This window comes from Trachemys scripta, chromosome 11, assembly GCF_013100865.1.
Source record: "Trachemys scripta elegans isolate TJP31775 chromosome 11, CAS_Tse_1.0, whole genome shotgun sequence".
NCBI lineage: Eukaryota > Metazoa > Chordata > Testudines > Emydidae > Trachemys > Trachemys scripta.
The window spans coordinates 8,047,380-8,074,700 of NC_048308.1; the positions used below are offsets into that span (position 1 = coordinate 8,047,380).

The 27,321-nt window shown below is 41.7% G+C and overlaps 1 protein-coding gene across 31 annotated transcripts in view; it reads right to left on the minus strand.

The window, feature by feature from the left end:
• Positions 1-27,321, minus strand: part of CLASP1 (cytoplasmic linker associated protein 1) — a 263,544-nt gene that overhangs the window by 106,395 nt on the left and 129,828 nt on the right. For 22 of the 31 annotated variants that reach the window (XM_034785912.1, XM_034785914.1, XM_034785910.1 and 19 more), the window contains 10 exons: positions 25,478-25,570; positions 23,793-23,938; positions 21,738-21,873; positions 20,281-20,351; positions 19,042-19,101; positions 17,544-17,621; positions 14,909-15,076; positions 13,370-13,419; positions 11,365-11,535; positions 9,666-9,689 (listed from right to left, as the gene is read on the minus strand). In XM_034785912.1, coding sequence (XP_034641803.1) covers positions 9,666-9,689; positions 11,365-11,535; positions 13,370-13,419; positions 14,909-15,076; positions 17,544-17,621; positions 19,042-19,101; positions 20,281-20,351; positions 21,738-21,873; positions 23,793-23,938; positions 25,478-25,570 — 997 coding nt within the window. The remainder of the gene's footprint in view (positions 1-9,665; positions 9,690-11,364; positions 11,536-13,369; positions 13,420-14,908; positions 15,077-17,543; positions 17,622-19,041; positions 19,102-20,280; positions 20,352-21,737; positions 21,874-23,792; positions 23,939-25,477; positions 25,571-27,321) is intronic. The other 9 variants (XM_034785913.1, XM_034785917.1, XM_034785927.1 and 6 more) reach the window with 1 other exon arrangement.

Sequence of the window (27,321 nt, forward strand, 5' to 3'; positions counted from 1 at the left end):
GCAGCAGTACTATGTGTGAAGAAAAAAAAAAAGTGTGGGTGACACAGGCCCATATCGTACCTTAGGAGGTGACAACTCTATACAAGAGTTTAGTCTGTTCTATCTTATCCTCCAAACTTTTCAAGATCCTGATGGAAAGGACTGAGTATTGTACAAAGTACCGGATGGCAACTGTGATAAAATTCAAAGTCTAAACTAATGGATTTCATGGGGAAATATCAGTAACCTGTATGTGCTAGAGGTCAGCCTGCCCTGACAGCATGGATAAGATGGGAGAAGTCTGAAATTTTCCTTTTGCACGCACTCCCCCCCTTTTTTCGGTTTGAGGTCCCAGAACTTTTCTGTTCCTCCTGTGTCTGATAAAGTGAGAAATGGATTTCTTAAACAGCAGAAGGAAATTGGAACTAATTGTAATAAACAATTGTTCTCCATTTATAAAACACACGGCTAAACTCCAAGACATCAAGATCTTCCTGCAGAGGAACCAAGACATCATTTTTCTTTTTAAATGCCAGCCCCGTTAAGTAGGAGGGAAAGAGTCAAAGGAACAGAACACAAATGTCAAAATAAATCAATGCATGTGCTTGTTTCCAGTCATGCTAATAAAGCATTCAGGCCCTATCCAATGCCTTTTGAAGTTAATGGAAAGACTTCCATTGATTTCCCTGGGCTTTGAATCAGGGCTTCGAAGTAAAAGTCTGCCTTCTGTTTTGCTTGGCAGATCTCAAAACTGATACCTGGTCTTTCTACCATGCACAAAATTCTTCCTGAATTCAATGGGAGTTCCTCACATGTTGGGGGAGAGAGATCAGCACTGAGAATGGCCACCTTGCTCTGAGAGAAGAGTTTTATCCTTATTTCAGTAATAGGATTTAAATTTTCTCATCCTTTTAAATAGGCACTGTATTTTTAACTGAACATGTAACTGGAACTGAAAGACAAGCAGATGTCCCACCACCATGCAAGTGAGATGGGGGTTACCTAATCCACAAATGTATGGCATTCTCCCCATTTCCATATGCTTGCCTTACATGGTGCAGGCCGAGCAACTGAAGAGAACTAAATTAATTTCAAGCATTGCAGAGTTGTGACTCCCAGTATAACATGATGCTATCCCATCTTTGTTCCATGATACTGTGCCATTATATGAAAGTGCTGAAAACTCACCACACATTGATACACAATGATGATATAAGGGTGGATATATCATCATATTATGATAATAGGTCACTCTGGGATTACTTTGTCCCAGATCATACACAAATAAAGGGAACAACTGAAGGGGCAAATTCTCTCAATAACCTTAGGGCCAAATTCTTCCCTCAGTTACAAGGAGAAAATGGCCTTTAATGTCTCTAAAAAACATTTCTATGGAAGCATGTGAAATGGCAGAAAACTTAACACAGAGGTTGCCCAGTGATGGCTTGTGCCCTTCTGGAATAATGAGTTCAGCAAAATTCAAACATCTGAAAACTGGGAAATACAGAGTGAAGTTAAAGACTCACGCAACCTTAACTCTGGATCTGACAATGGTCACTGGGAATGATCTCCATGCACTCTAGCTGTATTCACTGTGTTATGTATCATTGCATTAAATGGTGGAGGAAGAAGTTGGAGCAGCTTGGAAGAGCTGTGCTTGTGACATGAGACGATCTGGCTCTGAGTCCCCCGCAGGTGATTATCAAAAGAAAGAGGTACCAGAGTGCCTTGCAGTTCCAGTCTGCATCATTTCAATACAGAATTGTGTAGGTGGTGTCAGTAGCAGGGCACTTGGGGCTTCCTGCCATGGGTGTTGTCAGTAGTGAGGTGGGATATGAGAGCAGTCTGTGGATTTAATGATGGGTATGGGAAAGTATAGGTTTAGGTGCTATCCTGTGAACTAGTGTGAAGGGGTTGGGAAAGGGTATAAAGCAGTGGTTACATTTTACCAGGGTGGTATTCTGTCTGGGGAGCAGGCTGAGCGTTCGAGCACAAGGCAAGTGCGGGTAGCACCTGTCCATTAGTGAAAAGGCCAAGTGGGAGTGTGCATGTTAGTGGGGCACCACCCAAAGAGAGCAGACTGAAGGTTGTGGGGGCATTTCCCTTAACTCTGTACTTCCTGGTTTTCAGACGTGTGAGTTGAAGAGAAGCAGGGTCCCCAAGATCCCAGAAAGCACAGTGGGCAGGGACAGGGGTTCAGAGCACTGCAGAGGGGTAGGGCTCCCCCAGATCCCAGCATACACACGGAAGGGGAGAATTCAGGGCTAGCAATTCCCTCCACTCCTAAACCCCCATCTTCCTCTGCTACCTCTCACATTCTCCAACCCCTCATGTCTTCTCCTCCCCGAATCCCTACTCTCTTCCCCTTTACCTAAGCCCTCCAACCCCTTCCCTCCCCTTCCACCCATTTCCATTTATCCCCCCCACAATAGCCCCATCCTTTGCTGCAGACCCAGACCCATCTTCCTCTACTACCACCTACCCTTGCACCCCTAACCATCCCTTCCCTCAGTCAGCATTCACGTGTGCAATTTATTTTCTTTTCAAAAAAGTTTCAGCACCTTCTGAATATTCTGCTGTACTCAGATTACATTTCTGAAAAATGAAATAAAATAATAATTAACTAACTAACAAAACAAACCCTTCATGTGTCATTATTTAATGCCTGCATCTGTAATTTTCACTCCATGCATCTGAAGAAGTGAGGTTTTTTACCCACAAAAGCTTATGCCCAAATAAATATGTTAGTCTTTAAGGTGCCACCGGACTCCTTGTTGTTTTTGTAAAACAAACCCAACACTCTGACATAGGCAGATTTTCCTCTACAGTTTACACTTCATTCTCAGATTTCTGCCCAGGGTGCATTTCAGAATTCAAACTTGCTAGAATCTGTGAATTTAATAAAATGCAGGTTTTTTCCCCTGGGGCTGTATCGCAGGAACTCCTTGCTCAAATGACCTCACATTTGAATCACTAACCCCAGACTACACTCCCATGAGTCATAGCAAATTTCAAGAACCCGCGTAAGGAACATCAGAGTACTAAGGAGTCCTCCTTTTGGGCTTCCCATCCTTAGCTAGAACAGAGCTGGTGCTCCATTATAATATCGTATGAAATGAGAGGGAGAATGGAGGGGACAGGCACTCACCTCCATCAGCACCACAGCAGGCTCAGAGGGCTGTTAAGAGGCCCTTCATCTCAATGAGATGTTCTCAGCAGAAAGAGAATACCTCATGGAGATGAATGTAGTCTGAGATGTGTGAACTGCTCCATTCACGTCCCCTCTCCCCAGTGCCGGAGAGTTTCTGACCTGTGTCAAGTATACCTGTTCTCGGCTCCTAAGCCCAGTCTCAGCATTGTATGCTGAGCATGCCCCCCTCCACTCCCCCTCCCCGAGGGGCAAGGTTCCCCAGATCCTGGCTCATATGGGGGGATAGAGAGAGGGGCTTAGACACCCCCAGAACCTCAGTCACAGGAGGTGGGGGCAGTTAAGGAGGGGTCAAACCCTCACAGATGCACAGGGGCCCCTAGATCCAGGCACGCAAACATGGAGGCAGGGAGCTGGGCTCAGACACCTCCAGGAGCAGGGACCCCCAGATCCCAGAGGGTGAGGAGTTCAGACATTCCCTGATAGGAAAGCTCCCTCCAGAACCTGGCTCATACGATCAGAAAGATGTGTTGCGGGAACTCCTTGGTCAAATGGCCCCAAATTTGACAATACCCTGGGCCCCCATGATGCACACCAAATTTCAAAGCAATCTAATGAACTGTCCCGATTTTAGAGCACTTTGAGCAGCTGAACTTTAAATGGAAAGCTCGTCTTAACCTTAACCATGAATGTTCTTTCCAAAGTTATGGTCTCTGACTTTTAACAGTTACAAGTCTATCTATTTAACTTTAGCCAGGGCATTTACTCTTACAGATCACATACCAAATGCTTTCACGCTCCTGCTCTGTGAATGACTGCTGAAGATTCTAAACCTTTCCCATCCCCCAAACACTGAATAATGAGTTACCTGAGCAACCTGCACTATGAATGGATTTAAACGAGAGAGATGTGTGCAGAAGCCTTTCCCACCCTCTCCCCCCAAGCAGCTGTTGCCAAGCTGGGGCAATAGATGCCACAAACACGGCACCCCAAAACACAAGCCTTCTGTAAATCAGAAACAAAGATGATCACATGGAAATCAAAATCATTATTTCATTAGGGCCCTGCAGGCAGGTTTGACTGAGATCCTAGAGGGATTCTGGGATAATTAATATATTATTCACTCACCTCTGGGATACTATTATTTCCTTATAGTTACAGCTATATAGGTGTACACACACACACACACACACACACACACACACACAGGTGTGATTTTTAATTTAGTCTGTAGGATTTAGCCACATATTTCCATTAAAAATAATGGAAAATAGCTCTAAATCCTCTGGCTCGCTATGAAAATCCCAAATCTATAGGATAGCTGGTAAGACACATTGCACTATTACAGTAACAGAAAGCATTTTTCTAAGGTCTCTGAGTAACCTGCGAGGAAGATGCTGTATCCTAGAATTTGCATTTGCACATAATCCAATTGTGCTGCCTCTGACTATAAGCCTCTTTCTCTATTGAGTCATTACATCCCAGCCGGAATAATGAATTTCATGCAGCACTTACTAGAAAAATGCATCAGATCCAAACAATGAATAGATACTTCCCAAAAAGCAGGGCAAAAAGAGCCCAGGAAGCCTTCTTTTTTTCACTGGTTTTGTTTTCATATCAATTCAAACTGCAGAGGCAATGAGTCATAATTTGTAATCACCAATTTTTCTGATCCTCTCCAAAAGAATTACTGTAGCTGAATGGCGATGTTACTGTAAAGAAAACAGATAAAGGAAATGCCCAGGCTATTTTCTAGGAACCATAAAATGCAGGCATAAAAATTTGCCCTTGATTGAGACTTGACCCATGACACCAGACTCTGCTCTCGGTACAGAAAGCTTTTCCTTTGTGTTCAGTAGTTTTAAAGACTAAAAAGCCCTGGTAATTTTAAAAACAGACACAGTCAATGAACCAGGCCCAAGTTCAGGTTTGTAACAAATGCAGAAATTTGGTAAATTGAAATAGCTAGATCAGGCAGATATATTTCTAAGCTATTATCAAAATAATCCACCATAATTTCATTGACTTCAATGGAGTGGCATCAGATTTACAAAGACATAACTGTGATCAGAATCTGGCCCAATGTCTCAAGCCAGAAATAACTTTATTCATTTATGTATATAAATATGATATATTAAAAACACTTAAGTTGGTCATTTTCATGTATTCACACACTGAAATAAACACAAGGATTTCTTCTGAACAATTCTTATCCTCAAGGGCTTCATCATGTAAGGTTCTGAGCTCCTTTCGTTAGATAATGAGCACCTTCGACTCCCATTGGATGCAGAGGGAGGTAGAAGTGCATGGTACCTTGCAGGATCTAGTCTGTATGCTCTACTGTGAAGGAGAGTTCTTTTAGTGCACTGTCTGAAAATTAATCAAAATAAATCCATAATACGGTTTAATCAACTCAGCGCTTTCGGAAAAAGATAATCACAATCACACGTTAGCAACTGATATGAACACGGACGATAACTGATGTTCTCTCTGTGTGAGATCACATATCTACGCGAGTGGGCCAATTCTCCTCCATGTGATGAAAAAGATTTTAAAAAAAGCCTGTAGCAGGTTCTGAGAATCATTTAACTGATTCACCACTAGATGGCATCTGTGCCCATCTACTGGTAAAACAAAGCTTAAGGATTATCAGCTATATAGTTATTCATATAAATGAGTTTACAATGAGCATCAATATGGATTCCAGCCACATCTAGCAGAAGTCCTATTTTACAAACATAAGGGCCACCAGATTTTGCCAGTTTTATTCATGCTAAGAAGTGCCTTACCATGCAAGCAAATCTCAATGCATCCAAGGTTATCAACAGACTTTATGCTGAAAATGTAGGACCTCCAGAGTACAGAGAGTTGAATGAACCACATCACGACAATGCTTCAGTGCTGCTTTGCTTAAATAACTAGGTAAAATAAAGTAAATTTTCCTGGAAACCAAATAAACAGCTTGCCAAAAGTGTGACATGGGTCACCCCCATAGACTAAAATAGGAAAGAAATCCATCATCTAAGTATCTCTGCTTCAGCTAGAATACTCATTCAGATTTATGGACAAATCTTAAAGCCCTTACTCAGGCTAAACTACGAACTCCATTGGAGTGCTGTGAAAGGAAGGCTAGCAGGATAGAGGAGGGACGACATCTTCTTGTAAGTTTGTGCTTCTCCAAGTGCTCTGTTGAGGCTCAATAAACAATATTTATCACTCATCTGACCACTCCGTATGAACTTGTGAGATTAACACACACACTAAACAATTAGGGTTTATTTTTTTTCCAATGGACAAAATTCATATAGCTATATGCCATTCTCTTCCCTTTATGGGAGAGGTTAGTCTTTAGTGTCTGAAGGGTTATGTTTGTGCTCACTTTGGAAATAAAGCAAAAAGGGCCATGGAAAGTACAGTCCTTACAAAGGCCCTTTTTTAACAGAAAATCTGTTTCAAAACTGGGAGTCATTAGGTTTCATGACAATACAGGGGCAGAAGGATAAGCAAAGTTCGTGGATGTATATATAAATATAATCATGGGTAATCAGTTACCTTCTTTTTAAGACACGTGGAACACTGAAATAAATCAATGCTCTCTGACTGCAGTCATTTGTTTGCAAAATACATTTAAAGGTTAACTAGGATGAAAATCAGACCCCTTATAAAAGGAGATATCCAGATAGTGCAGATATAGACATAATAAATGTAGAAATTTATTTCTAGCGTCAGATTACCCTGTAAAATATGTGGTAATGCTCACTTCAGGAAAAACACAATCAAATCAAGGACCTGTGATTATCTGTGGGCCTGGGGAGGGAAGGAAGGTTATCTGGAAAGATGATTTCTTCCCTGATCATTGGTAAAAAAAAAAAAACACACATGTTCCCTTCACAGTATGTTAAAAATTACATGAGGTCAGATTCTGATCTCTGTTATAATGGCATAATTCCAAAGAAAGCCTCCTTGACTGGAATGCAGTTACTCCATATTTATACCATGTAATCGAATTCGGAATTTGGCCCCACACAGATTAACTGCATCAGTTCAAAGCATTTTTTAACATGAAACTTAACTGCCAGTTTCTTGATAGGAACAAATCACACTGCTCTGAAGCCAAGAGCTGCAAGTAATTTGTTTGCTCCCAGCCCCATGGTTTCTGTAAGATTTGTGAGCTTGTGCTTAGAAGGACTTCAAAATTCCTATAAACGTTTGAGGAGAAGTCATTATACTGTACTATAATAATACTTTTATTTGAAAAAATTGTACTAGTCTGGATGACGGCTGGACACTGACAGGAATACTAAAGATACCAAAGAGGGGCAGAACTCATCCCATCTGAGCTTCCCAACTTCGTAACAATACACCTATCCACAATCTGTTTGGGAATTTAGAGCTGTTGGCACAGCCTAACGTATTGCAGGTTCTGAACCACCAGTCCCTCTCCAGGGATAGTAGTACAGAAATCTTAACAGTGTTTGCACAACAAGCTCAGAATTTGTTTCTCCACGGAATGTAACTGGAAAGTTACCTCGGGAAAGTTTCTACACAGCCATGACCAGTTATTTGGATCATAGTAACTATTTGTATAGCTCTACAAAGCCTGATTCTGCAACCTTTCTGCATACACACCTCCCAGTGAAGAGCAAGGGAGCTACACAGTCAAAAGGGTGCAGGAGTGGGTACTAACTGGATATAGCGCCCAATTCACCTTTGTGTAGATGGACAGCACAAGACATAAGTTGTGCATAGGCCCTGTGATGGCTCTCAGCACGTGGTAAATGTCAAGCATGGTGCTTTACAGAGTTATCCAGGCGACAGTGTTTTTTAAATCTATGGCCTGATATTCAGCTTTTAACTTGCACTTATGTAACTGGCATATCCCACTTCTCGCTTTCTCCTAATCTGAGATATTGGTCCTGAGAAGACTACACATACACTTCATGAGCACTACTGCACTGCAAAGGTCAATCTACATTGCACAGAAAAATGTGGCGATTCTAAAATAGTTGCTTAGAGGTGACCTAAAAAATGAGTTTGTATCTTTTAGGATATGTAAAGAGAGCCCAAAAGAGGGTACTGTTCAGAACAAAGGGGCCGGGGGTGTGTGTGTGTGAATTTTTACATTTGAAATATGAAGAACATAATAAAGTTTTGCATTCCTTGTTTTTGTCTCCAGAGAGTCCTCCAGCAAAAACAGTCTAGATAAGGACTGATGGTCTAATAAGGAAAAAAACAAAACAGTAAATAAACTTTAAATTGCGGAAGCCTTGAGTCATGGGCGGGCTGAAGCTCAAAGCCCCAAGCTTAAGGTAGGGGGTGGCAATTTTTTCAGGGGGGGGGGGGACACACAACACACAGTTATTTTTTAAGTCCAAAGAGGGTCGCCAGCACAAAAAAGTTGAGAAACACTGATTTAAACCAACACAATGGTTGATGGATCCTAAAGCATAAAGGCTTGCACTGGATTAAGAGCCAGTTCATATCTCTACACCAAGACTCATTTTCAGCTCAGGAGACTGGAGAAATCTATCCCTATAAGTAATATATCAATTTATCAGAAATCAGAGTGGAAAACAGACATCACAATGACATGGTGGTGCTTCTTGGGAAACTACATTCGAATACAAACAGCCATCCAGGATATTCACACACAGTCCCACAAATCAATAATACATCCCTTAAAAGGTGACTTGCAAAAGGGAAAAAAAAGGGGCTTGTGCTTTTTGGCTTTTTCGTCATGGACACCCACGTCCTCCTTGCCTTGCCTTCCCTCCCTCCCCCACAAAAAGCAAGTTTTATGCTTGCCTTTTTCCCCTAGAAATATCAGGAACATTAAGACTTGTCTTTCCTTAAAATCATTGTTTTAAATGGCTTCTTGGGAGGAACTGGAGTGGGAGCTCTCTCAACCATTAAATGAAGGGACAAGGGTGTTGAGCCTTTAACAAAAAGCTCTTCGCTCTCCACTGTTTACCAGGCACAGGAGTTAAAGAGAGTCAACAAAAACAAACAAAACCCAGAGGTTTGATCAGGCTGACTAAACATCTCTTCCTTTCCCGGCTTTCACTTCCTTAGTATTTGCAATATAATCATCTCAGTAATTCTCCTGTCATCCTGAGTCTCCCGGGAAAAAAAAGTAGACATGACCTAAATTTCTTCTAGAACAACAAAGCAGACCTTCTTTATGCATCTCAATGAAGCAAAGACGAGCACAAGCCTTTGTTTTTATCCTTTTGTAGGTCACCTTCAACCGACAGCACCTTTTTAGCATGGAGACTTGTATACAACATTGCTTTTAAACTAGTTTCACATAAAGATTGGAAGCAAGAGTCATAAAATCAGATTGGTGTCTAATCTGAAGGAGGATCTTGGAGAGAAGGTGACATATACCTAATGGTGTCATAATGAGTCAAACAACCATGCAACACTTCATGCAGGTCACCAGTGAGCACAGATGAGAACCAGGTAACACTTTGTGAGAACAGAGACCAGATAGGGGTGGTACAACTGTAGACACACCTCAATCACACAGACTGCTTACCCTCAGGTTTAGTGGTAGTACCATCTTTAGGCAAATTTAAAAAAAAATAAGGAGAGGGTAAATAGGGAAGAGTTAGTAATATTAACAGAAATGGGCACTGTATATTAGCTACAGAAATAAGCAAAAAAAATCAATACAATTAAAGAAATGAAACCGGAAAAGAAAATTTGGTTAATCAGCAACTCAAAGCATGAAGCATCTGAACAGGTCTTAGAATCAGATTAGTTTGGTCCCATTGCAATCATGTATTAAAGACAAAGCTTTGCTAAATCCCATTCCTTTGCTTGCCTTGCTCATTCCTCTTGCAGGAAATTGCACCTGCAATTTTTCCTACTGGCAAAAAGGAAAGGAGTTCCCTTTACAGCCAATCCAATCCATGCATCATTTAAACAAGAAATAGAGTATCAGAGAAGAGCAGTAAACACACTCTGCTTTGGAGTGAGACTAATAGAGCACGGTCACTTTCCTGTATTCAGCCGCTAAACATTTGGGAAATGACCAGAAATATGCGTTTAACTCCAGTATTCTGTCTGCAGTTTTCACTGCACCATGAAGTCAATGTGAGCAACTAATTTAAGCCAGGGCAAACACTTCATAACAAAACCACTGAACCAAACAGGGCCAATGAACGGAAGTGAAGACAAAGATTTTAGCAGTAAGTGATGCCTGTCAAAATATATAAATATATCCTAATATAATTCATACAGTATTTCCCATTACACTGACAAGAGAGCTATGAAGTCAAGCTTTCAACGGATACAGCTAAGGTTTAGCAATCTATACGACAGGAGGCAAGGGTATCCGTTCTCATACCAATTAGAGACCTGCTATAATCACTTAATCTGGTAGAAGTCAATGGAGTTACATCAGTATAAGGCTGATGTAAATTACAATAAATTACAGAATTAGATCCCAGCTCAGGTAATTAGCGCTCCCTGGGTCAAATCTAGGCTAATGAAAACTGACAAGTGAAACCAAGCAAGTAATCTAGCAACTGTTTTTAGCTGTTTCTGAACTGTATTTCCTCATCCATGCAGCCTGCCGTGCCACCTGAAAAGTAGATTCTACATCAAATGGCGACTTCACTTGTCAGCATGAAAAAATTGGGGCAACGGAAAATGACAAAAGGAACACAATGCATGATTTCAACCCTCAAAAAGAGTCTGAGTGGAGGAAGGTGAACTTGTGCCTTTCACATAGGCTGAAAAAGTAACTAAACCATACTCCCATATCAGTCAGATTCCTCTCTTTCCTGCTCTATCCCTTACTTATATGAAGAGACAGCTCCTTAGCTCAGGATCAAACGCAGCGAAGACATTCTTAATGCTACCCAAAGTATAACACAACTTGCAGGAAACCTGTTCTTTAGTTCCAGGGTGAACTGGGCAGCAAGTATCCTCCCCTGGACTGTCAGAGTCAAAACAACATCTCTTCACAACATAAAGTGCTGGTTAGTGGGAAACCGAGGAAGGAAGAAAAGTGTTTCAAAGCAAACTGTGTTTCCTGCAAGGCTGATTCCCTCTGGAAATGTATTTTTCTTTAGCCCCAGTTGCCACAGAGCACAGACTGGTTCTGGACTGCTAGTGACCCTCTCGTTGGAGACATGGTTTATATTCAGAACAAGCCATCTAATACTAAATTCACATCGTTTATAATACTGGAGAAATTATCTGCTTTCAAAGAGAACACGGAAGCTCACCTAGTGATGCGTACGAGCCTGGGGGCAGGGCTGCTGCGGAACTGAAGGGGGTGGAAGCTCCAGAAGATGTTACTTTCGACTTGGCACTAGCTGCTGCATTCACATCGATGTCACTGCGAGACCGCTGCAGAGATCCTGGGGTTGACACGGATTTTGTACTCACTGTAGAGGCTTTAGATAGGGGTGGGGAACAGACACACAATCAAGACTAGTGAGGATTAATTTGTTTGACTCTTTGTTTCAAAGCACCCAGTTAGCACTTGAATAAGAACATTCAAGTGTTCCCTGCATGAGACTTCAGTGCTCATTAAAAGGGCCAGAAAGACCACGATGCACAATGTACTCACTGAGGCAGTATCTCATTACCAGTGCCCTGTTCTTTTCTAAGTACAGTTTCCCCTACTCTCATCAGTCCATTCAAATATATTGCCTCATCCACCGGGTCTCTATTTTGAACTAATTCACAGTGCTGTTCTGCAGTGGTTTCTGTGAGCAGAAAAATATATTACTTATATGTAAGGCTGGCATCTGTCATGGAAATAGTGGATTCTGTGACTTTCCAGGACCTCTGGGACTTCTGCAGCGGCCAATATGGCTGGCCTGGGCCAGCCGCACCAGCCGCTGCTGGGGCAGTCTCGCGCCACCATACCCCCCCTCCAAACAGCAGCAGAAGTTTGGATGTGGAATGGGGCTCAGGGCTGGGGCATGGGGTTGGGGTATGGGAGGGGGTGAGGGCGCCGAGCAGCGCTTGCCTCGGGAGGTCCCCAGAAGCAGCAACATGTCCCTCGGCTCCTAGGCGGAGGTGTGGCCAGGCGGCTCCGCACGCTGCCCCTGGCCCGAGCACTGGCTTTGCAGCTCCCATTGGCTGGGAACCATGATCAATGGGAGCTGTGGAGCCGGTGCTAGTGGCGGGGGCAATGTGCAGAACTGCCTGGCCACGCCTACCCTAGGGACATGTTGCTGCTTCCGGGGAGCCATGCGGAACCAGGTAGGGAGCCCGCCAGCCCCACCAAATCTTTCCCCCTTTCCAGCAGCAGCAGGGGTCCCAGGCCGCTGCCTCCCCCAGAAACCACAGGGGTCCTGGGCTGCCTCCCCAGCCCAGAGCACCCGCAGCATCCCTGGGCTGCCCACTGCCCCAGAGCACCCAAGATTTAGTCAGGGGTATATAGTACAAATCATGGACAGGTCACGGGCCATGAATTTTTGTTTATTACCAGTGACCTGTCCATAACTTTTACTAAAAATACCCATGACTAAAACATAGCCTCATGCTCTCAGCTGATGGTATCTAGTAGCAGATTAAAGTGGGATCAAATCAATTAGTCTGGGCCCTGCACTTTGAAGATTACTGTTAGCAAGTCCTGCTAACAGTAACCTCATCTGCTCATGAAGGTTTTCTGTTCCCCCCACTCACTGATGTTCCCACCCAAGAGTATGCCCTTCAGGCATTAAGCTGCAAGTGCTTGGAACCAAAGCAAAGCTCTGAAGATTCTACATGCTGGAAAGTCTTGATGGAAAAGATCAAGGAGGCTCAATATTACTTTTGATTGTATCAAAGGCCTCTGTGGGATACCCTGCCTGTACTGGGATACATAGTGGAGACTGAGACGGTGGCTATTAAAAGCCAAACAAAAATCAGAGCTGGAAAAGGCCTGTTAGGTCTTGTCCACCCACCTGCCAGTGCAGTCAAGTGCATTAGGGCTCTGATGGCGAAGTGGTCCAGACCTCTCTTGTGTCCAATGGGGAAAGCACTTTTGTGATCAATTTGGAATTTAGTACCATAGGAGACATGCACATAAGATGCCTCTACTATATGCTGGTGACCACAGGAACAGCTATATCTGACTGGACTAATGGTCCAAAGAACAACTTCACAGTAAATGGAGATTTCATTATAACCAGAATCACTATTTTGAACCCTGAAATATTTGAGTCTTTTATCGTACTTCATTACAAATCTTCCCCTGCAATAGGTGATTACATATCCTCCAGTTCCTGCTCTCACCTCTGGATGTAGTGCTCCCAGTAGGACTTCTTTTGGCAGACAATGGACGGCTAGAAATTAAACACAAACATTTATTAAAGTCAAACAGGTCTTTTTTGAGCCGCCAATAATCTTGGCTATAAAAATGTCATCATATTTTAGGAGGCTTTGTTCTATATCACTACATTTATAACTGGTTATTAAAAATAGCAGTGGCCTAATCATGACCCCACTCTCCAGACTCCAGGGTGTGCCAAATGTTGCTATATACAAAGAAGCACAACCATACCAACCACAACCTCAGACACCTCCAGTGGCTCCCCACTTATTTCAGGATTTCATTCAAAACTGCCCTCTTTGTTTTCGGAACTCTCCACATATATGCTCCAAGGGACTTCACTGATCAAAGGCACAGGAAGAGTCTATTGCCAATGGTGATTATTCTCTACTCCCCTCTCTGCTAATCTAGAACTGGCCTTCAGTCCAGCACTGGTCCTTCATCACTGATGTCTGCTGCACTGAAACCCTTGCTTTGGAGCCAGTCTAGTCTGAGTGATGAATGTCTACTTAGCTCTCCCTGTGCTCCCACAACACTCTCCTGCTATTGCTAGACTGCTAGCCTGGCCCTCTTTCATTTTCTTTTTAAACATATCAAATATATATTTATGCAGTTATATAATTACTATGCTAAACCTGGAATTACTTTTTAGAAGCCGTCCCCATGTCCCCGCTGAGTACATAGTCATAAAGGGTTCGTAAGAGACAACTATTTACATATAGTAATAGACTAACAGGATTTATTGTTTAAATATAAATATTGAGGCTCAATAATACTCCTTAGAAAAGAGTATGAAAAAATTACCATGAGCATTAACAGAGCAAAAGAAGATTTCAGGACCTAGGTAAATAGTGACTAATGTATTTTATACATTTCTTTGTAGGATGGAGGTGGATTTTACAATTCATATTGTAATAGGACAGTCCTCAAAAAATTCTAACGCTTTTCAACTGGGGCAAATTTTGAGTCTAAATTCTTTGACTGCGTCCCTTCAAAAACAGCCAAGATACACAAAAGCAGCAGAAAAGCTATTCGTTTTGCAGCTATATAATTTATATCTAGCTTGGCCACTTCTCTTCTTACAAGAAAAAGAAAAGACAAACAGATACACTCACTTCTCTGGCTTAAGGCTAAGCATGAAAAATTTCAGGCCAGACAAGTGTCTTTTTAAGTTAGGAGGGCTGACTAATACTGTCTGGCTGAGAATGAAAAGCCTCTTGTCCACTTATTTATGGATTCAAGACTGACTCCAGGATATTTAGCAGTGTGGGTTTTTTGTTTTTTGTTTTAATATCTTGACAGCCAAAAACCTCATATGCCATATTTTGGAGCTGGTCAAATATTGAGGTCAAGAAATAAATGTGAACAGTGATAAGAGAGATGAGACACAAGGTTAAGCATGAAGTTGTGAATGGTAACGGTGCAATGTCATAGTTGCTCACATTTAGGTGCATCTGCCGCTTAGACAATAAAATCAGTGGTAATAAAGTACGGAGCCTTACTTGAGACTCTCCTGGGAACTGGAGGACGAGCGATCGGACTGAGGCAGGGACACTATGCTGTCTGAGTTCTTCAAGTGAGACTGCAGGGCTTTCTGATAGGAGGATTCCAACGTGTGATACAAGTGTTCTGCTTCTCTGTTGAAGTGATTGTGGAAGCCCCAATAACATCTGAAAAGAAGATCCCAATATACCATTGAAAACTCCTCGTGACGTTCGGTGAGCCACAGCGGCTCAGTCTGGAGAGGTCCATCCCCAACAGCAATGGCTTAACTGAACCATTTCAGTAAAAACAACGAGGCGTCCTTGTGGCACCTTAGAGACGCACACATGTATCTGGGCATAAGCTTTCGTGGGCTAGAACCCACTTCATCAGAGGCATGGAGTGGAAAATACAGTAAGCAGGTATAAATAGACAGCACATGAAAAGATGGGAATTGCCTTAAGTGGGTGATAACCCATGAAAGCTTATGCCCAAATAAATGTGTTAATTTCTAAGGTGCCACAAAGACTCCTGGTTGTTTTGACTGATACAGACTAACACGGCTACCCCTATGAAAACTGAACCATTTCAGGGATGCAGCCTTTCTGTGATGCATCTGAAACATACCACACAGGCTACCGCTGCGTTTTGAGGAAGCAATTCCACACAAGACACACTGACCAGAAGTGGGAAGGCAGGGTGTGTACACCGTGCAGGGCATCACAGGAACACAGCTAGCACCAGAAAGGGGCAGAGTCTATACCCAGATGTCACAGCTCCAATCAGGAGGTCAGGAAGAATACCCTTAGCCCGTAAGAGCAGCGGGGCTTAGACAAGACAGACACCCCATGGCAAGCTTCAACCCGCAATGTCCCAGTGAAAGGGGGAAATCTAGCATGAGTGCTGGTAAATACCATTAACCCTTTCACCCACACTGGCTCTATACAGGCCGAGGGGACACTCCGTTGGTGTTTAATGAGGTAGGACTGGCAAATTAATGTGAATCCAACAACAGTTTTTGAAACAATCTGCAATTGAAGACAGATCTGTGGGCCTGATTCATGACAGCAATCACAGAGATTTTTCTTTCAAATTGTAACATAACAGTGACTCCCTTATTCAATAACATTCAAAAGCAGATGTGTAGTAACTGACAATTATCCCTGAGATGATCCTGACCCTTTGCACGATACTGTGGGGCAAACTTTGGCTGCTATTGGGGCAAATTTTAGGGAGTGCTGAGCTCGCTGCTCTCACTATCTTCAATGAGAGTGGCTCAGCATCTCTCAGGATCTAGCCCACTCGAAAAAAGGAGAGAGAAACATTTCCGCACACAGGAACCAGTCTTGTGTGGCACTAACGGCCTCCCGGATGATGCTGAGCATCCTTACTTCCTGTTATAATCTATAGGTGTTACAGGCACCTTTCAGGATTAGGCTGGAGGACACTTTAAGAACAAGATCAATAAGTGCAAATTAATCCAGAGCCGTTTGCACGTGACAGCTGCTCCCCAGACAGAGGAAGTCGTCAGCATTTTAATCTCTTTGGGATAAAATGCAAAAATTTAAATCTTATCATTAATATATTGCCAATTAAGAAAAAAATAAAGGAGAATTAGACATTCACAATAAATCCTCAAAGAATCTGCCTAGCTACTAGCTATCTGGGTTACCTAGCTGTAATACCGGGGTGCCTATAGTATTTTCATGATTGGAGAAAATGCTCCTTCCCAAAATAATTTTAATACCCACTCCTACTATGAACTACCATTTCTTGAAGTGTAGCATTTAATCATTTGATTCTTCTAAATGAGTTCATGAAATGTAAAACGTACCATACGACAGCTTTCTCTCTCCATATAAAGTTCACCTAGACTCTTTGGTGCTTAGTTTAAGAACAAGTTCTCAGTACCAAAACAACCTCCCATGGACACATACACACACTTTTGAAAATACAGCAGCACCTCTCCTATATCCTTTGTGACAGGGAAAATCATTGCAAATGAATGAGATTTCAATATCAGTGATTAAGAAAGGCAAAATAATGCTGCCTCACAATTGTACTTTATTAACTAACTCTGACAGTGGTTTTGATTATTTACAATATTTTGTAGTAGTTTAGAAAGCAATGGCAAGCCCAATCCTGTAATGTTTACTCAGGCAAAAATTCCATTAAGGACAAAGAGATTTTTGCATGAGATAAAAGAATCAGCCCTGAAATCAAATGATACTTGGCTATCAAATCTCACTGCCCTTTGGCAACCCACTGTTTAATGGGAACAGGAATGAAACCACCAGATTTTATCTAGGCATTATATTGGTGGCAGATAAGTAAGAATTAGCAAAATGCTCTTGTGCTTCTAAGAACATACATTAATACATGGATTAATCCACGCTGGGAGAAAACCAAGTTACACATTGATGTAAAATGACCAGAATCTAAAGAAGCAATGAGTGTATGGCTGGGGTTTTATTAATAAGATCATGCTGACTGCTTTGTGGGTCCACTCCTGTTCCTGTTGAAGTCATGAACTGTTGCCATCGACTGCCATGGGAGTAGGAACAGGCCCTATGTGCGTTTGTCTTGGCTTCTGTTTCCATCGCACACCATCCTGTGTTTATAAAGTGATACTTTTTTTTTTTTAAATCCACTTACTTTCTTGCCTCTATCCTTGCTTCAGAGTCTGCATCGTGGATTCCCTTCTTTATTGTTTCCGCTAATACTGAGATGTGTCTGAGATCAGAAGAAAACATTATTCCGTTAGTGAGTAAAGATGCAGAAAACCTCCCTGCACTCATAGATGAGTTTGCAAAGGTTAGTGATTTCTCCCCGCTCTCGGCAAACAGAGAGCATTTCACAGCTTCCCCCATTTCCACATAACATCCTTTAGGGGATGTATTTATTTATTCTTACAAGTCAGCTTTATTTCACTCCTTGCTGCTGGAAATCAAGAGCCAAGCTGCATTCTTCAGAGGTCATTCCTTAGTTACCATGGAAACTACCAGGGTGTAAAAATAATCTCTTAACTCTTAAAGTAGCCCAGGGCAATTTGGGTTAATGAAGTAAGGGTCAATCACCTTTCCTTTTCCCTTTACCTTTGTCTTTCTCCGCAGACTGTTAGTTTGAAAGGCCATAATGTGTCTTACAGATACAAGTCTCTTATTATGTCCCTATTAGTTGTGTGTCAGCCTTAAACTAGCTATTCTGGCTTTATGCCTGGCATCTGGGAGGCAAAATCCCGCCCAGGGCGCCCCAACTCCAGTGCATATGATATACCATCCTTTAGGAGTCTGCAGCATGCTCCAATCTCTGCATGTGTCCAGCATCATCAGTCAATTATACAAGGTGATGGGCTCACAGTCTTAGTTTTTCCTATCCCTTCGGGGTGGCTCGAGCCCCAGGGGTTGTAGGAGGGAGTACTCCCCGGACTGGGTGAACACAGGCACTGCAACTGCACCCTCACTTGCAAGAGTCAGATCTAAAGGCCAGAAATCTAGGGTGGGAGTATAAGGGAAGGAAAAGGCCCCTTGTGCGCTCCCCTCTTTGCATACCAAAACAATCCAGCTCTTAAACATATAGGCCAATATAGGGAAAACTGGCTATTTACAATAGTATTACTGCTTTACTATCTGGAATTACTATAGCATTATTACTTCGGAATAGCAATATTTTGGAATGATTGGACCACACAGTACTTGCCTGCAGCAGGAAACTGAAATGCCTAAGATCTTCTTTTCTGCCAACCCCAGTCCCTTCCTCCCACGCCTGGCTTCTCTCTGCCACTTGTTTTCAGTCAGGAAAATATGAGACCCCCTTGCTTGAGTTTAATCTGGAGAGTGGCAGAGCTCAAGAATTCATTGACCATCTTCTCTGAGCCTGACTGGAGAGGACCCATTTCTCTAGTCCATTCAACAACGCTTTCAGGAAATAGCATCTGTAGCCCTGGGATCCACACTTGTGGTGCCACCAGAAGCTCCAATGTTTGGGAGGCCTCAGCAATTCCCCCAACAGCTTGTGCCTAAGTAGGTGCACACAGGGCCTCAGAGGACTCTTTTTCCCTTTTATTTTTGAATGGGGAAAAAACAAATTTTAGCAGTGAGGGTGGGATGTTTCAAGCCACAGTCCCGAAGGGACGCTCATGCTCAGATCTTACCTTTCTAAGGAGTGTGTTTGCCATTCCTGTAACAGCAAGTCTAAAAATTCAAAGCAGCGCCTGAAAGTGGGTAAAGGAGAAATATTGTCTGAGCTATTTAAGCTAATAAAGAGGCATATGGCTTCTAGTGGACTTGCAACCGCACATCAGTCATTTATTATTATGGGGTCCAGCTGGACACCAAAATCAGCAGTGACAACCCTTATTAAAAATACTAGTGTATCTATAAAGATCAAATTCTACAAAGAGTTTTTACACTAAAAAATATGAATATACGCTACAGTAATGGTCTGAAACACTGGAATGTCACCACAGTATGAAGCAGTGCTCTGGACCCTAGCTGTAGACTATTACTTGTGGGGTGGTTTTGATTTTGCTTCTTTTTAATACAAAGCACAGTGAGATGTAGAGAAGATCAAAGTTAACACTACTTTGTAGTTGTTAGCTCTTTACAAACACTACGCTTCGTATCAAGTCTGAAAAGAAGGTATTTTCTCATCCCCATTCTTCAAATAGAGAAACTGAAGGATAGACATGTTAAGTGACTTGCTTACGGTATGTGACAGAGCTGTAGTCAGTAGGTGACACAGTCACCAATCATTCTTACTTCTGATTGTCCAGCTAGAGGAGACTGGAGCTAAAGACAGTGGGCTCAGGTCTTCCAACTAGACAGCAGAAAGGAAATAATCATCCATCTTTAAGGCCAGAAGCAACCAGTGTGATTATCCAGTCTGACCTCCTGCATAACTCAGGCCATCGAATTTCAGAGAATGTGACTTTTACACTCTGGTCCGAAGGAAATGTACTACAAAAGTGGTTGGTAGTAGAAAATAGGAGCATATCTGAGGCCTCGGAAGGCAGCCAAACTAATGTGATAATATTATAGCAATATCTAAACATGCACAAACATACACAACTGTACAGTACACCCTCACCTACCTCCCCCTACATGTTAAATCAGCTACTTTCTATTTAAAGGCCATCCTTCCTTTTCAAGAACAGGAACAGTGATTCTTCCCTATACAGTGTGCAACTTTTAAAAAAAAACACTTGGTTTGAATTTTTCATAGCGACCTAGGGGATTCAGATATATCCATTAATGTTAAGGGAAGATGTGCAGATAAATCTTCTACATCGCTTTGAAAAACTCAGCTTTTCTTAAAAAAAAAAAAAAAAAAAAACAGGAACTGAATTTAAGCCATTGATAAACAAGAAGAAAAGTTAAAACCTCATTCTCACCTTCTAACTGCAACAGACTTGGAGGTACAGTTACTGGTTATGATGGGTATTAGCCGAGGGATGTGCGTATGCTAGAACAAGAGAAACAGGGGGAAAACCTTTACATTTTAGATTTGTGGGAGTAAAGCCAATTTCCCTTAGTCATCCTAAAGCCAACATCCACACACTCATTTTGGCTCATTTTAAAAAATTCAGCCCGTAGATAAAGGAATATTTTTAAGAAAGACATGAATTCCTTATTTACACTTATGGAAACAGGCTCCGGCGGGTCTGTAGTCACTGCTGTGTGAGACCCATATTCATCAATAGGCAGAAATCTCCAGCAGTAGGGTATGCCAAGGCTTCCCACAGCATGCCAGCCACATCACTGGGCAGAGGCCACACTAGTTGATGAATGGCCTTAGACAAGATGCACTGTCCATGTAGTGCTTACAAAGACTCTTTATAGGAGGATGGGAAGGCAAACGAAAGTGGTTTAAAAATGACTTCAGAGAAATATACACGCAACTCTCCAAAGATAAAAATCCTTTGTTTCTGCAAAGAAGTATCCCTAATACATCTTATGCTGATAGCACTTGTCATCCACTCTCAAAGTCCTTTGCAAACCTTCACTAGTCAAGCGTCACAAGATCCCTCTGAGGCAGGTAGATAGATATTGTTAACTCCACTTTACAGATAGTATAATCAAAGAACAGAGAGGAAGGGCCCTGATCATGTACCACTTGAGTCAATGGGAGTTTTGGCCTTGGATTTCAGTAGGTGCAGGATTGGACCCTAAGTGAATTGCCAAAGATCATACAGTGAGTCAGAGGCAAAGCCAGGAATTAAACCTACTAGTCCTGATTCCTAACCCCCACGCTCCAAATCACACAATCCATCATTCTAGAATAACGAATAGTGCATAAAGAAATAGAGTCCTTCCTTTTTATTATACAAAGTAACACAGAGGGATACCCTGTTAAACGATGTAATTATTCCTAAATGATCTTCGAGCCTGTAATTAACAGTGTCCCTAGCATCTGAATGTCTCTGTAGTGCTCTTCCTTCAGGTGGCTACACAACTTCCACTGAACAATTTAGTCAGTAAACTGCTAGATTCATAAACTGGGTTCATAAACAACAAGAGTCACCAAGAAGCACTTCCATTGATAGCGGACAAACTATTACTCCTCATTTATTGTCAGTCTCTTTTCCCCTCTTGAACTGTGTTTCAGTAAATAATTTTCCCTATTCTAAGACATGACATGGGGCTCAACAAAAGCTTCTGAATGCAGATGATATATCCAGATGAAATTCAAGGAAGAAGTCTCATAGCCAAGTTCTGCAACATTTAGGTGCTTGATCTATTTATTTAAGCTAATTTTCACCAGGGACATGTTCACATTCTCTCCTCAGTTCAGATCTGATCACAGATTTAAGTCTTTATAAGACAAAGTTTTGTTTTGATATATACTTACTCGGATGATTAATCTAACAGCTACGACACCAGAAGTGGACATTACTTTGGCACTGTTAGGAATCAGATTAAAGATGGTTGGCATGATGGCTTCTGCCCCATGGTCAAACTTGTTTCCCAAAACTGAAGACAAATGTCTGAAAAACAATTAAGAAACGCTGGTAAATATGCTTTAGATTATGCTAGTCATAGTAATGTAGACTATCTGACATGCACTATTTCGTGATTTTGCAGTCTCCTCTCTAACTCCACCAAAGAAGAAAGAACAAGACATATCTCAAACATGTTTCAGTTTTCATCTCAAACCAGTGCTATGCTTTATGCTCATCCAGATTTTTAACAAGGAATAAATTCAGCATGGAAGCTCACCACATCACTGGCACCCTGTTAAAGATGCACCGACAAACCCATAGGGCACTGCTGAATAACTCGGTTTTCTAGCACTTGTCAGTTTCAGATTCTGTTTTCTCTCAAGCTTCTGTCTTGCCTTGACATTTGTGAATTTCATAAACGATTATTAAAAATGCCCTAGTCCCCTTTCTTCAAAGTCACTGCTCTGGCAGCATTCAACATTCAGTTACTACGGATGCGGGAACAAGCCCACAGAAAATAAGAACTGACCTGTACTTTCATCCCAAACTCAGTCTGAACCCAAAGACAAAACACATTTCATATTTGTGTCTTTATTATTCAATGTTACGCTGCCTCCTTGCCTGCTAACTTCAGCTCGGGCAGAAAGTGTGAGTGTGAAATATCACAAGAGAAGCTATTCTGTTGGCATTTCCAGCCTTAACAGACCCAGGATGAATGGGAACTTTCCAACTCAATTTTGCAGTCTCCTAAGGGTCAGAATATTCACGTGTTTTACATATAAGGCATCTGCAATTGGTCCCTCACTACTGAGTACATCGTTTTACATAAGATTTGTACCTTAATGGAATTAAATGAAATTAACCACTATGGGCCTGATCTTTCATTTGTTAGCCATGACCAAATTCTGCATTCCATGCAACCCCACTAATTTAAAATGTGGGGTCAAGGAGGGCAAAATATGGCCCTCCACTTCTGTTCCATTGGATTCAGATACTCAGGGCACATTTCATTTTGTTATTTGGAATTGTGGTATTACACTATTGAAAAGCATTTCACAGCATTGTGGACTTGACCTTGACAGGTGCCGAGTACCCTCAATTTCCACGGTATTCAATGGGCCCTCTAGGTGCTCAACTCCTCAAAGGCCAGGCATTGCAACAGGAGCTCTGTTGTCTCTGCCAGTTTACAGAAACATATAACTCTGTCAAATCTGTTTGATTGTAAACTGACCCTTAGAATGTCAGTATACCTGGGTCATGAGCCCAGGACCAAAGAGCTCCACGCCCCCATTTTTTTTTTTTTAATTAAAAAAAAAAATCTGTGGTGTCCATACTAGAGCTAATGTGATCACCGAATATATTCTGTGGTTTTACAGGCACTATTTTGTATTTGAATAACTTAGAAACACTTTGAGGATTTTTTAAAGCTAGCTTTGGCCAGCAATAAACCCATAAGGACAGATTTTGCCCTTTCCTACATTGGTTATCAATCCACAGTAACTCCATTGAAGTTAATGGAGCTACTTCAGATGGACACCAGTGTAACTGAGATCTGAATCTGGTCCATAATGTGAGTAATTGCTTTCAAAGGTTAAAGCTGATCAAGGCCTGCCCAATCAACATTTCCAAACACCATCACCATACGGAACCCATCCCCACAGGCTGTACAACCATCACCGTACGGAACCCATCACCACAGGTTGTACAACCATCACCATACGGAACCCATCCCCACAGGCTGTACAACCATCACCGTACGGAACCCATCCCCACAGGCTGTACAACCATGATTAATGACCCGCACAAGCATGGTTTTTAAATGGTTGTGGCAAAAACCAAGTTCTAACGCCACTTTGTCTGTCCAGTACTGACAAGGCCAAATGACATCATAAATGGGTTTGAGCCAGGATCTCCTCCTTTTATCAAAACTAATTGTAGAACACAGTTTAGAATGTATTCCTTACCCCAACGTGATACACGCCTCTCGCACTACCTGAGACCGCAGATCTTTAGCAGATAATTTAAATGCTCCATCCAGCAGGCGTAAGTGTTGGAAGAAGTTATCATGCTCCGCAGCTCCAGCTAATAGTAAGGATCGGATCCTTTTCAGCTGTTGGCAAACAAGATTTAAGGACTTACAGGTGACAAAATAGCCAGACACACTGGTATCTATTAATGAGAAATAAAAACACTCAGAACTGTGTTCAAAACTAGTGCTCATTTTTCAACTTCCCTGTAAAAATATGAATGTGTTGAGGAATAGGTTCTTAACTCAATCTAAGATCACATATTTCAGGGATCAACGTATTGAATAAAAGTAAGAACATTCATACGTTAGCCTTGGCCATGCTACAGGAATCCAAAAGTGTCATTTACAATTTGACCAATGACAAAATATGGCAAGCCAGACGTTTACTTTTCCAATCGTATCATTAAAGTTATCGAGACATTTAAACAAGTCAAAGAATTTGAAGGCTGCTCCTCCATTCCGTCCATCCATTTACAACGTTTAGGGAAATGAACGTCTTGAAACATTCAAGTGTATTGTATGCATTGAAACTCTATAATTTTCTCACAGCTCTCTCATTAAAAAGATGGCCTGACTTGAAAAGCCACAACTCAGATTCTGATCTCAGTTACACCAGTGTAAATCTGGAACATCTACACTGAATTCATAAGAATCAGGCCTTCTCTACACTAGGTGTGAAATCCTGCCCCAATGAAATGAATGGCAAAATTCCCACTGACTTCAATGAGGCCAGGATTTCACCCTAGGGAGATAGTTTTAGCCACTGATATAGCTACACCAATGCAAACAATTAATCATGGTGCACCACTATCAATTCACTATTAGACTTTAGAACCAAGGTTCAGACTGAGGTAAACTGCACCAGTGCAAATCACTGCTTGGACAAGTATGTCAGGGCTACACTGGGGATTTGCACCAATAAAATTACATCAGTGTATTTACACCAGTGGCAGAAACCAAGAGTGTAGAAAAGGTCTTATGCAGATTTGCATCAGTGTAACTTACAGCTTGTCTATAAATAAGACTCAAACTCAGCATGTCCATTACAGGTCTGATTTCCTATCACCTTGCTCCTCCATGCAGTCATTTCCACCTGTGGCCAGTGGCTATAAAATGCTACCAAACTGTTTTACACCCACTTTGCACAGGTGTAAATGACTATACAACCTGGAAGGCAGTGAAGAAGTGGGTCTTTTGCATGTATCCATCTACCCAAATGGAGTGCAGAAAGGACACTTTTCACAATTTTGAACTCCACTTTTGAAAATTTGACTCTAAAGTCTAATAGCGATTTTCTAGGTTTATCTATTTGTCTGAAAAATTAAGTATATCTTAAATGTATGACGACTTATTCAATATGATGCCTGTTCATGATATTTAAATTCCTATAAACCTAATACTTCATGGTTTCCTTAATGCAGGAGTTTACATTTAGACCCATAGTGTGAAATTCACTCCATGCAGAGGCCAGTATAGTCAATGTACCACTTAAACTGCACATCAGCCCTATTTAGACAACTTCAGTGGTACACAGAACTCGTGCTGACACTCTGCAAAGGGATGAACTTCACCCATACAAACCTTACATTAAAATAATTAGCATATAGGTCCAATGCTTACTGCAGATACTCTCTGCTCCCAGTCATGCTTATCATCCGATAGGATTTCCCTAATTTTGTTTATGGATTCTTCAAGGTCTCGGCTGGAATAAATCTGTGAATTAAAAAAAGAAAATGTTATCAAGATAAAAGAAATACTTGCTCCAGTGAATCAGAAGATTTCTTAACTGAACCTCTAACCTCCTTCACTCCTGAATTCTTTACTACCATGTGCAAAACAACACACACTGCGTGTGGCTCTTAGACTCTAAGGGACTAATGGACACTTGCATCTGAAGCAGTGAGGTTCTTACCCACGAAAGCTTATGCTCCCAATACTTCTGTTAGTCTTAAAGGTGCCACAGGACCCTCTGTTGCTTTTTAAGGGACTAATGTATTACACAAAATCAAGAAATATTAAATGGCCATACAGGATGTTTAAAGTGTTATCATTTTTGACTATTATACAGCTCTACAATTTAAAGGCAGTAAGCATTATTTCTGAAGTCAACGTCATACCTAAAACAGTCTTGTAGAGGGTCATACAAAACCACCAATAAATATAGAGAGACAAATTAACAACATTTGATACATAAATTACGCCCACAAAGTGTGTAAATACCCACTGCATAAGTGAAACCCATATTTGTTGGCACAATAGATAACTGTGATTATAAGGACCTATTTGCCCTGTAAGTGCCGGTTTTTACTGGCACTGTTTACGTACCAGTGTTTGAAAGAATGTCCCAAAATAGCACATTAGCCACACGAACAGACAACATTTAAAAAGCTGAAGAGTAGCTTGAAACGTACAGGTGCAAAGAAGATTCCAAATGTCAAAGTGCAAGAGTTCCACCGCATCAGCACATAGGAAGTCAATACCATCGCTACAAAAGACTAACCAAGAAGGCTGAGCAGCCAATAGTCCTGAGTTTGCTGAAAGCAATTTCGCAAGAGTAATATATGCAACATGTCAGCAACGTAAGATAGGCTAGTCGTGAAGTCAGTGGGCCAAATTCAGCCCTGAGCCTGTAACACCCACTGAAATGAGTGTGAATTGTGCATACATGGAAGAGAGGAGAATTTAGCGATCGTCAGCACACAGTTCTGTCTGTTTTCCAAGTGTTGCACACACACACATTAACTACTACCCCTTTCGAGTCAGTTCAGTATTATCATCTCCGTTTTAAAGAGGAGAAAGCTGAAGCACTGAGAAGTAAAAAAAACCTCTGTTTGTCCTGGTTCCTATCTGACACGCATCTCCAATTTGTGCAAGATCACACAGTTCAGAATCAGAATTAGAACTCCAGAGCTTCTGGCTCCCAGCTAGAGTTCAATCCTCTATTCCGTGATGCTTCTCTAATGTTGCCACTGTATATAGTGGAAAACGAGACAGCAGCTGTGCAATGACATCATGGTATAACATGCATGTTATCAATCCAGCTTTGGTATCTTCAATAGTCTGCAGCCTGTAGGGAAGGCCAGATACTGCAATCGTCAACCAATATAAAGGCATGAATCGGGACTGTAATAATTAATTCTAAGGACCAACAAGCAATATTCCTTAACTGAGAAAAGTAACATTTAACGATGTGTTTTACTTAACCTTGGGAAGGCAACTAGAATCAAACACCAAGATCCTTGGAAAATGTTGAAATGAGAATAACTCCAGTGAAAATAACCTCTGGGTAGGAAAGAGGTGGGAAAGTCAGAATTCCTGAGATTAGTGTAAAATCCCCTAGTCGTAACAGGAATAGCTGAAGGAAGTCTGTCTTCATCCAGTCAAGCACTGAGATAACAAAGAGGAGCCCACTAGTATCTGAAGAATAAGTCAAATGAACCTGGAACTATTCAGTCTGGCAACAA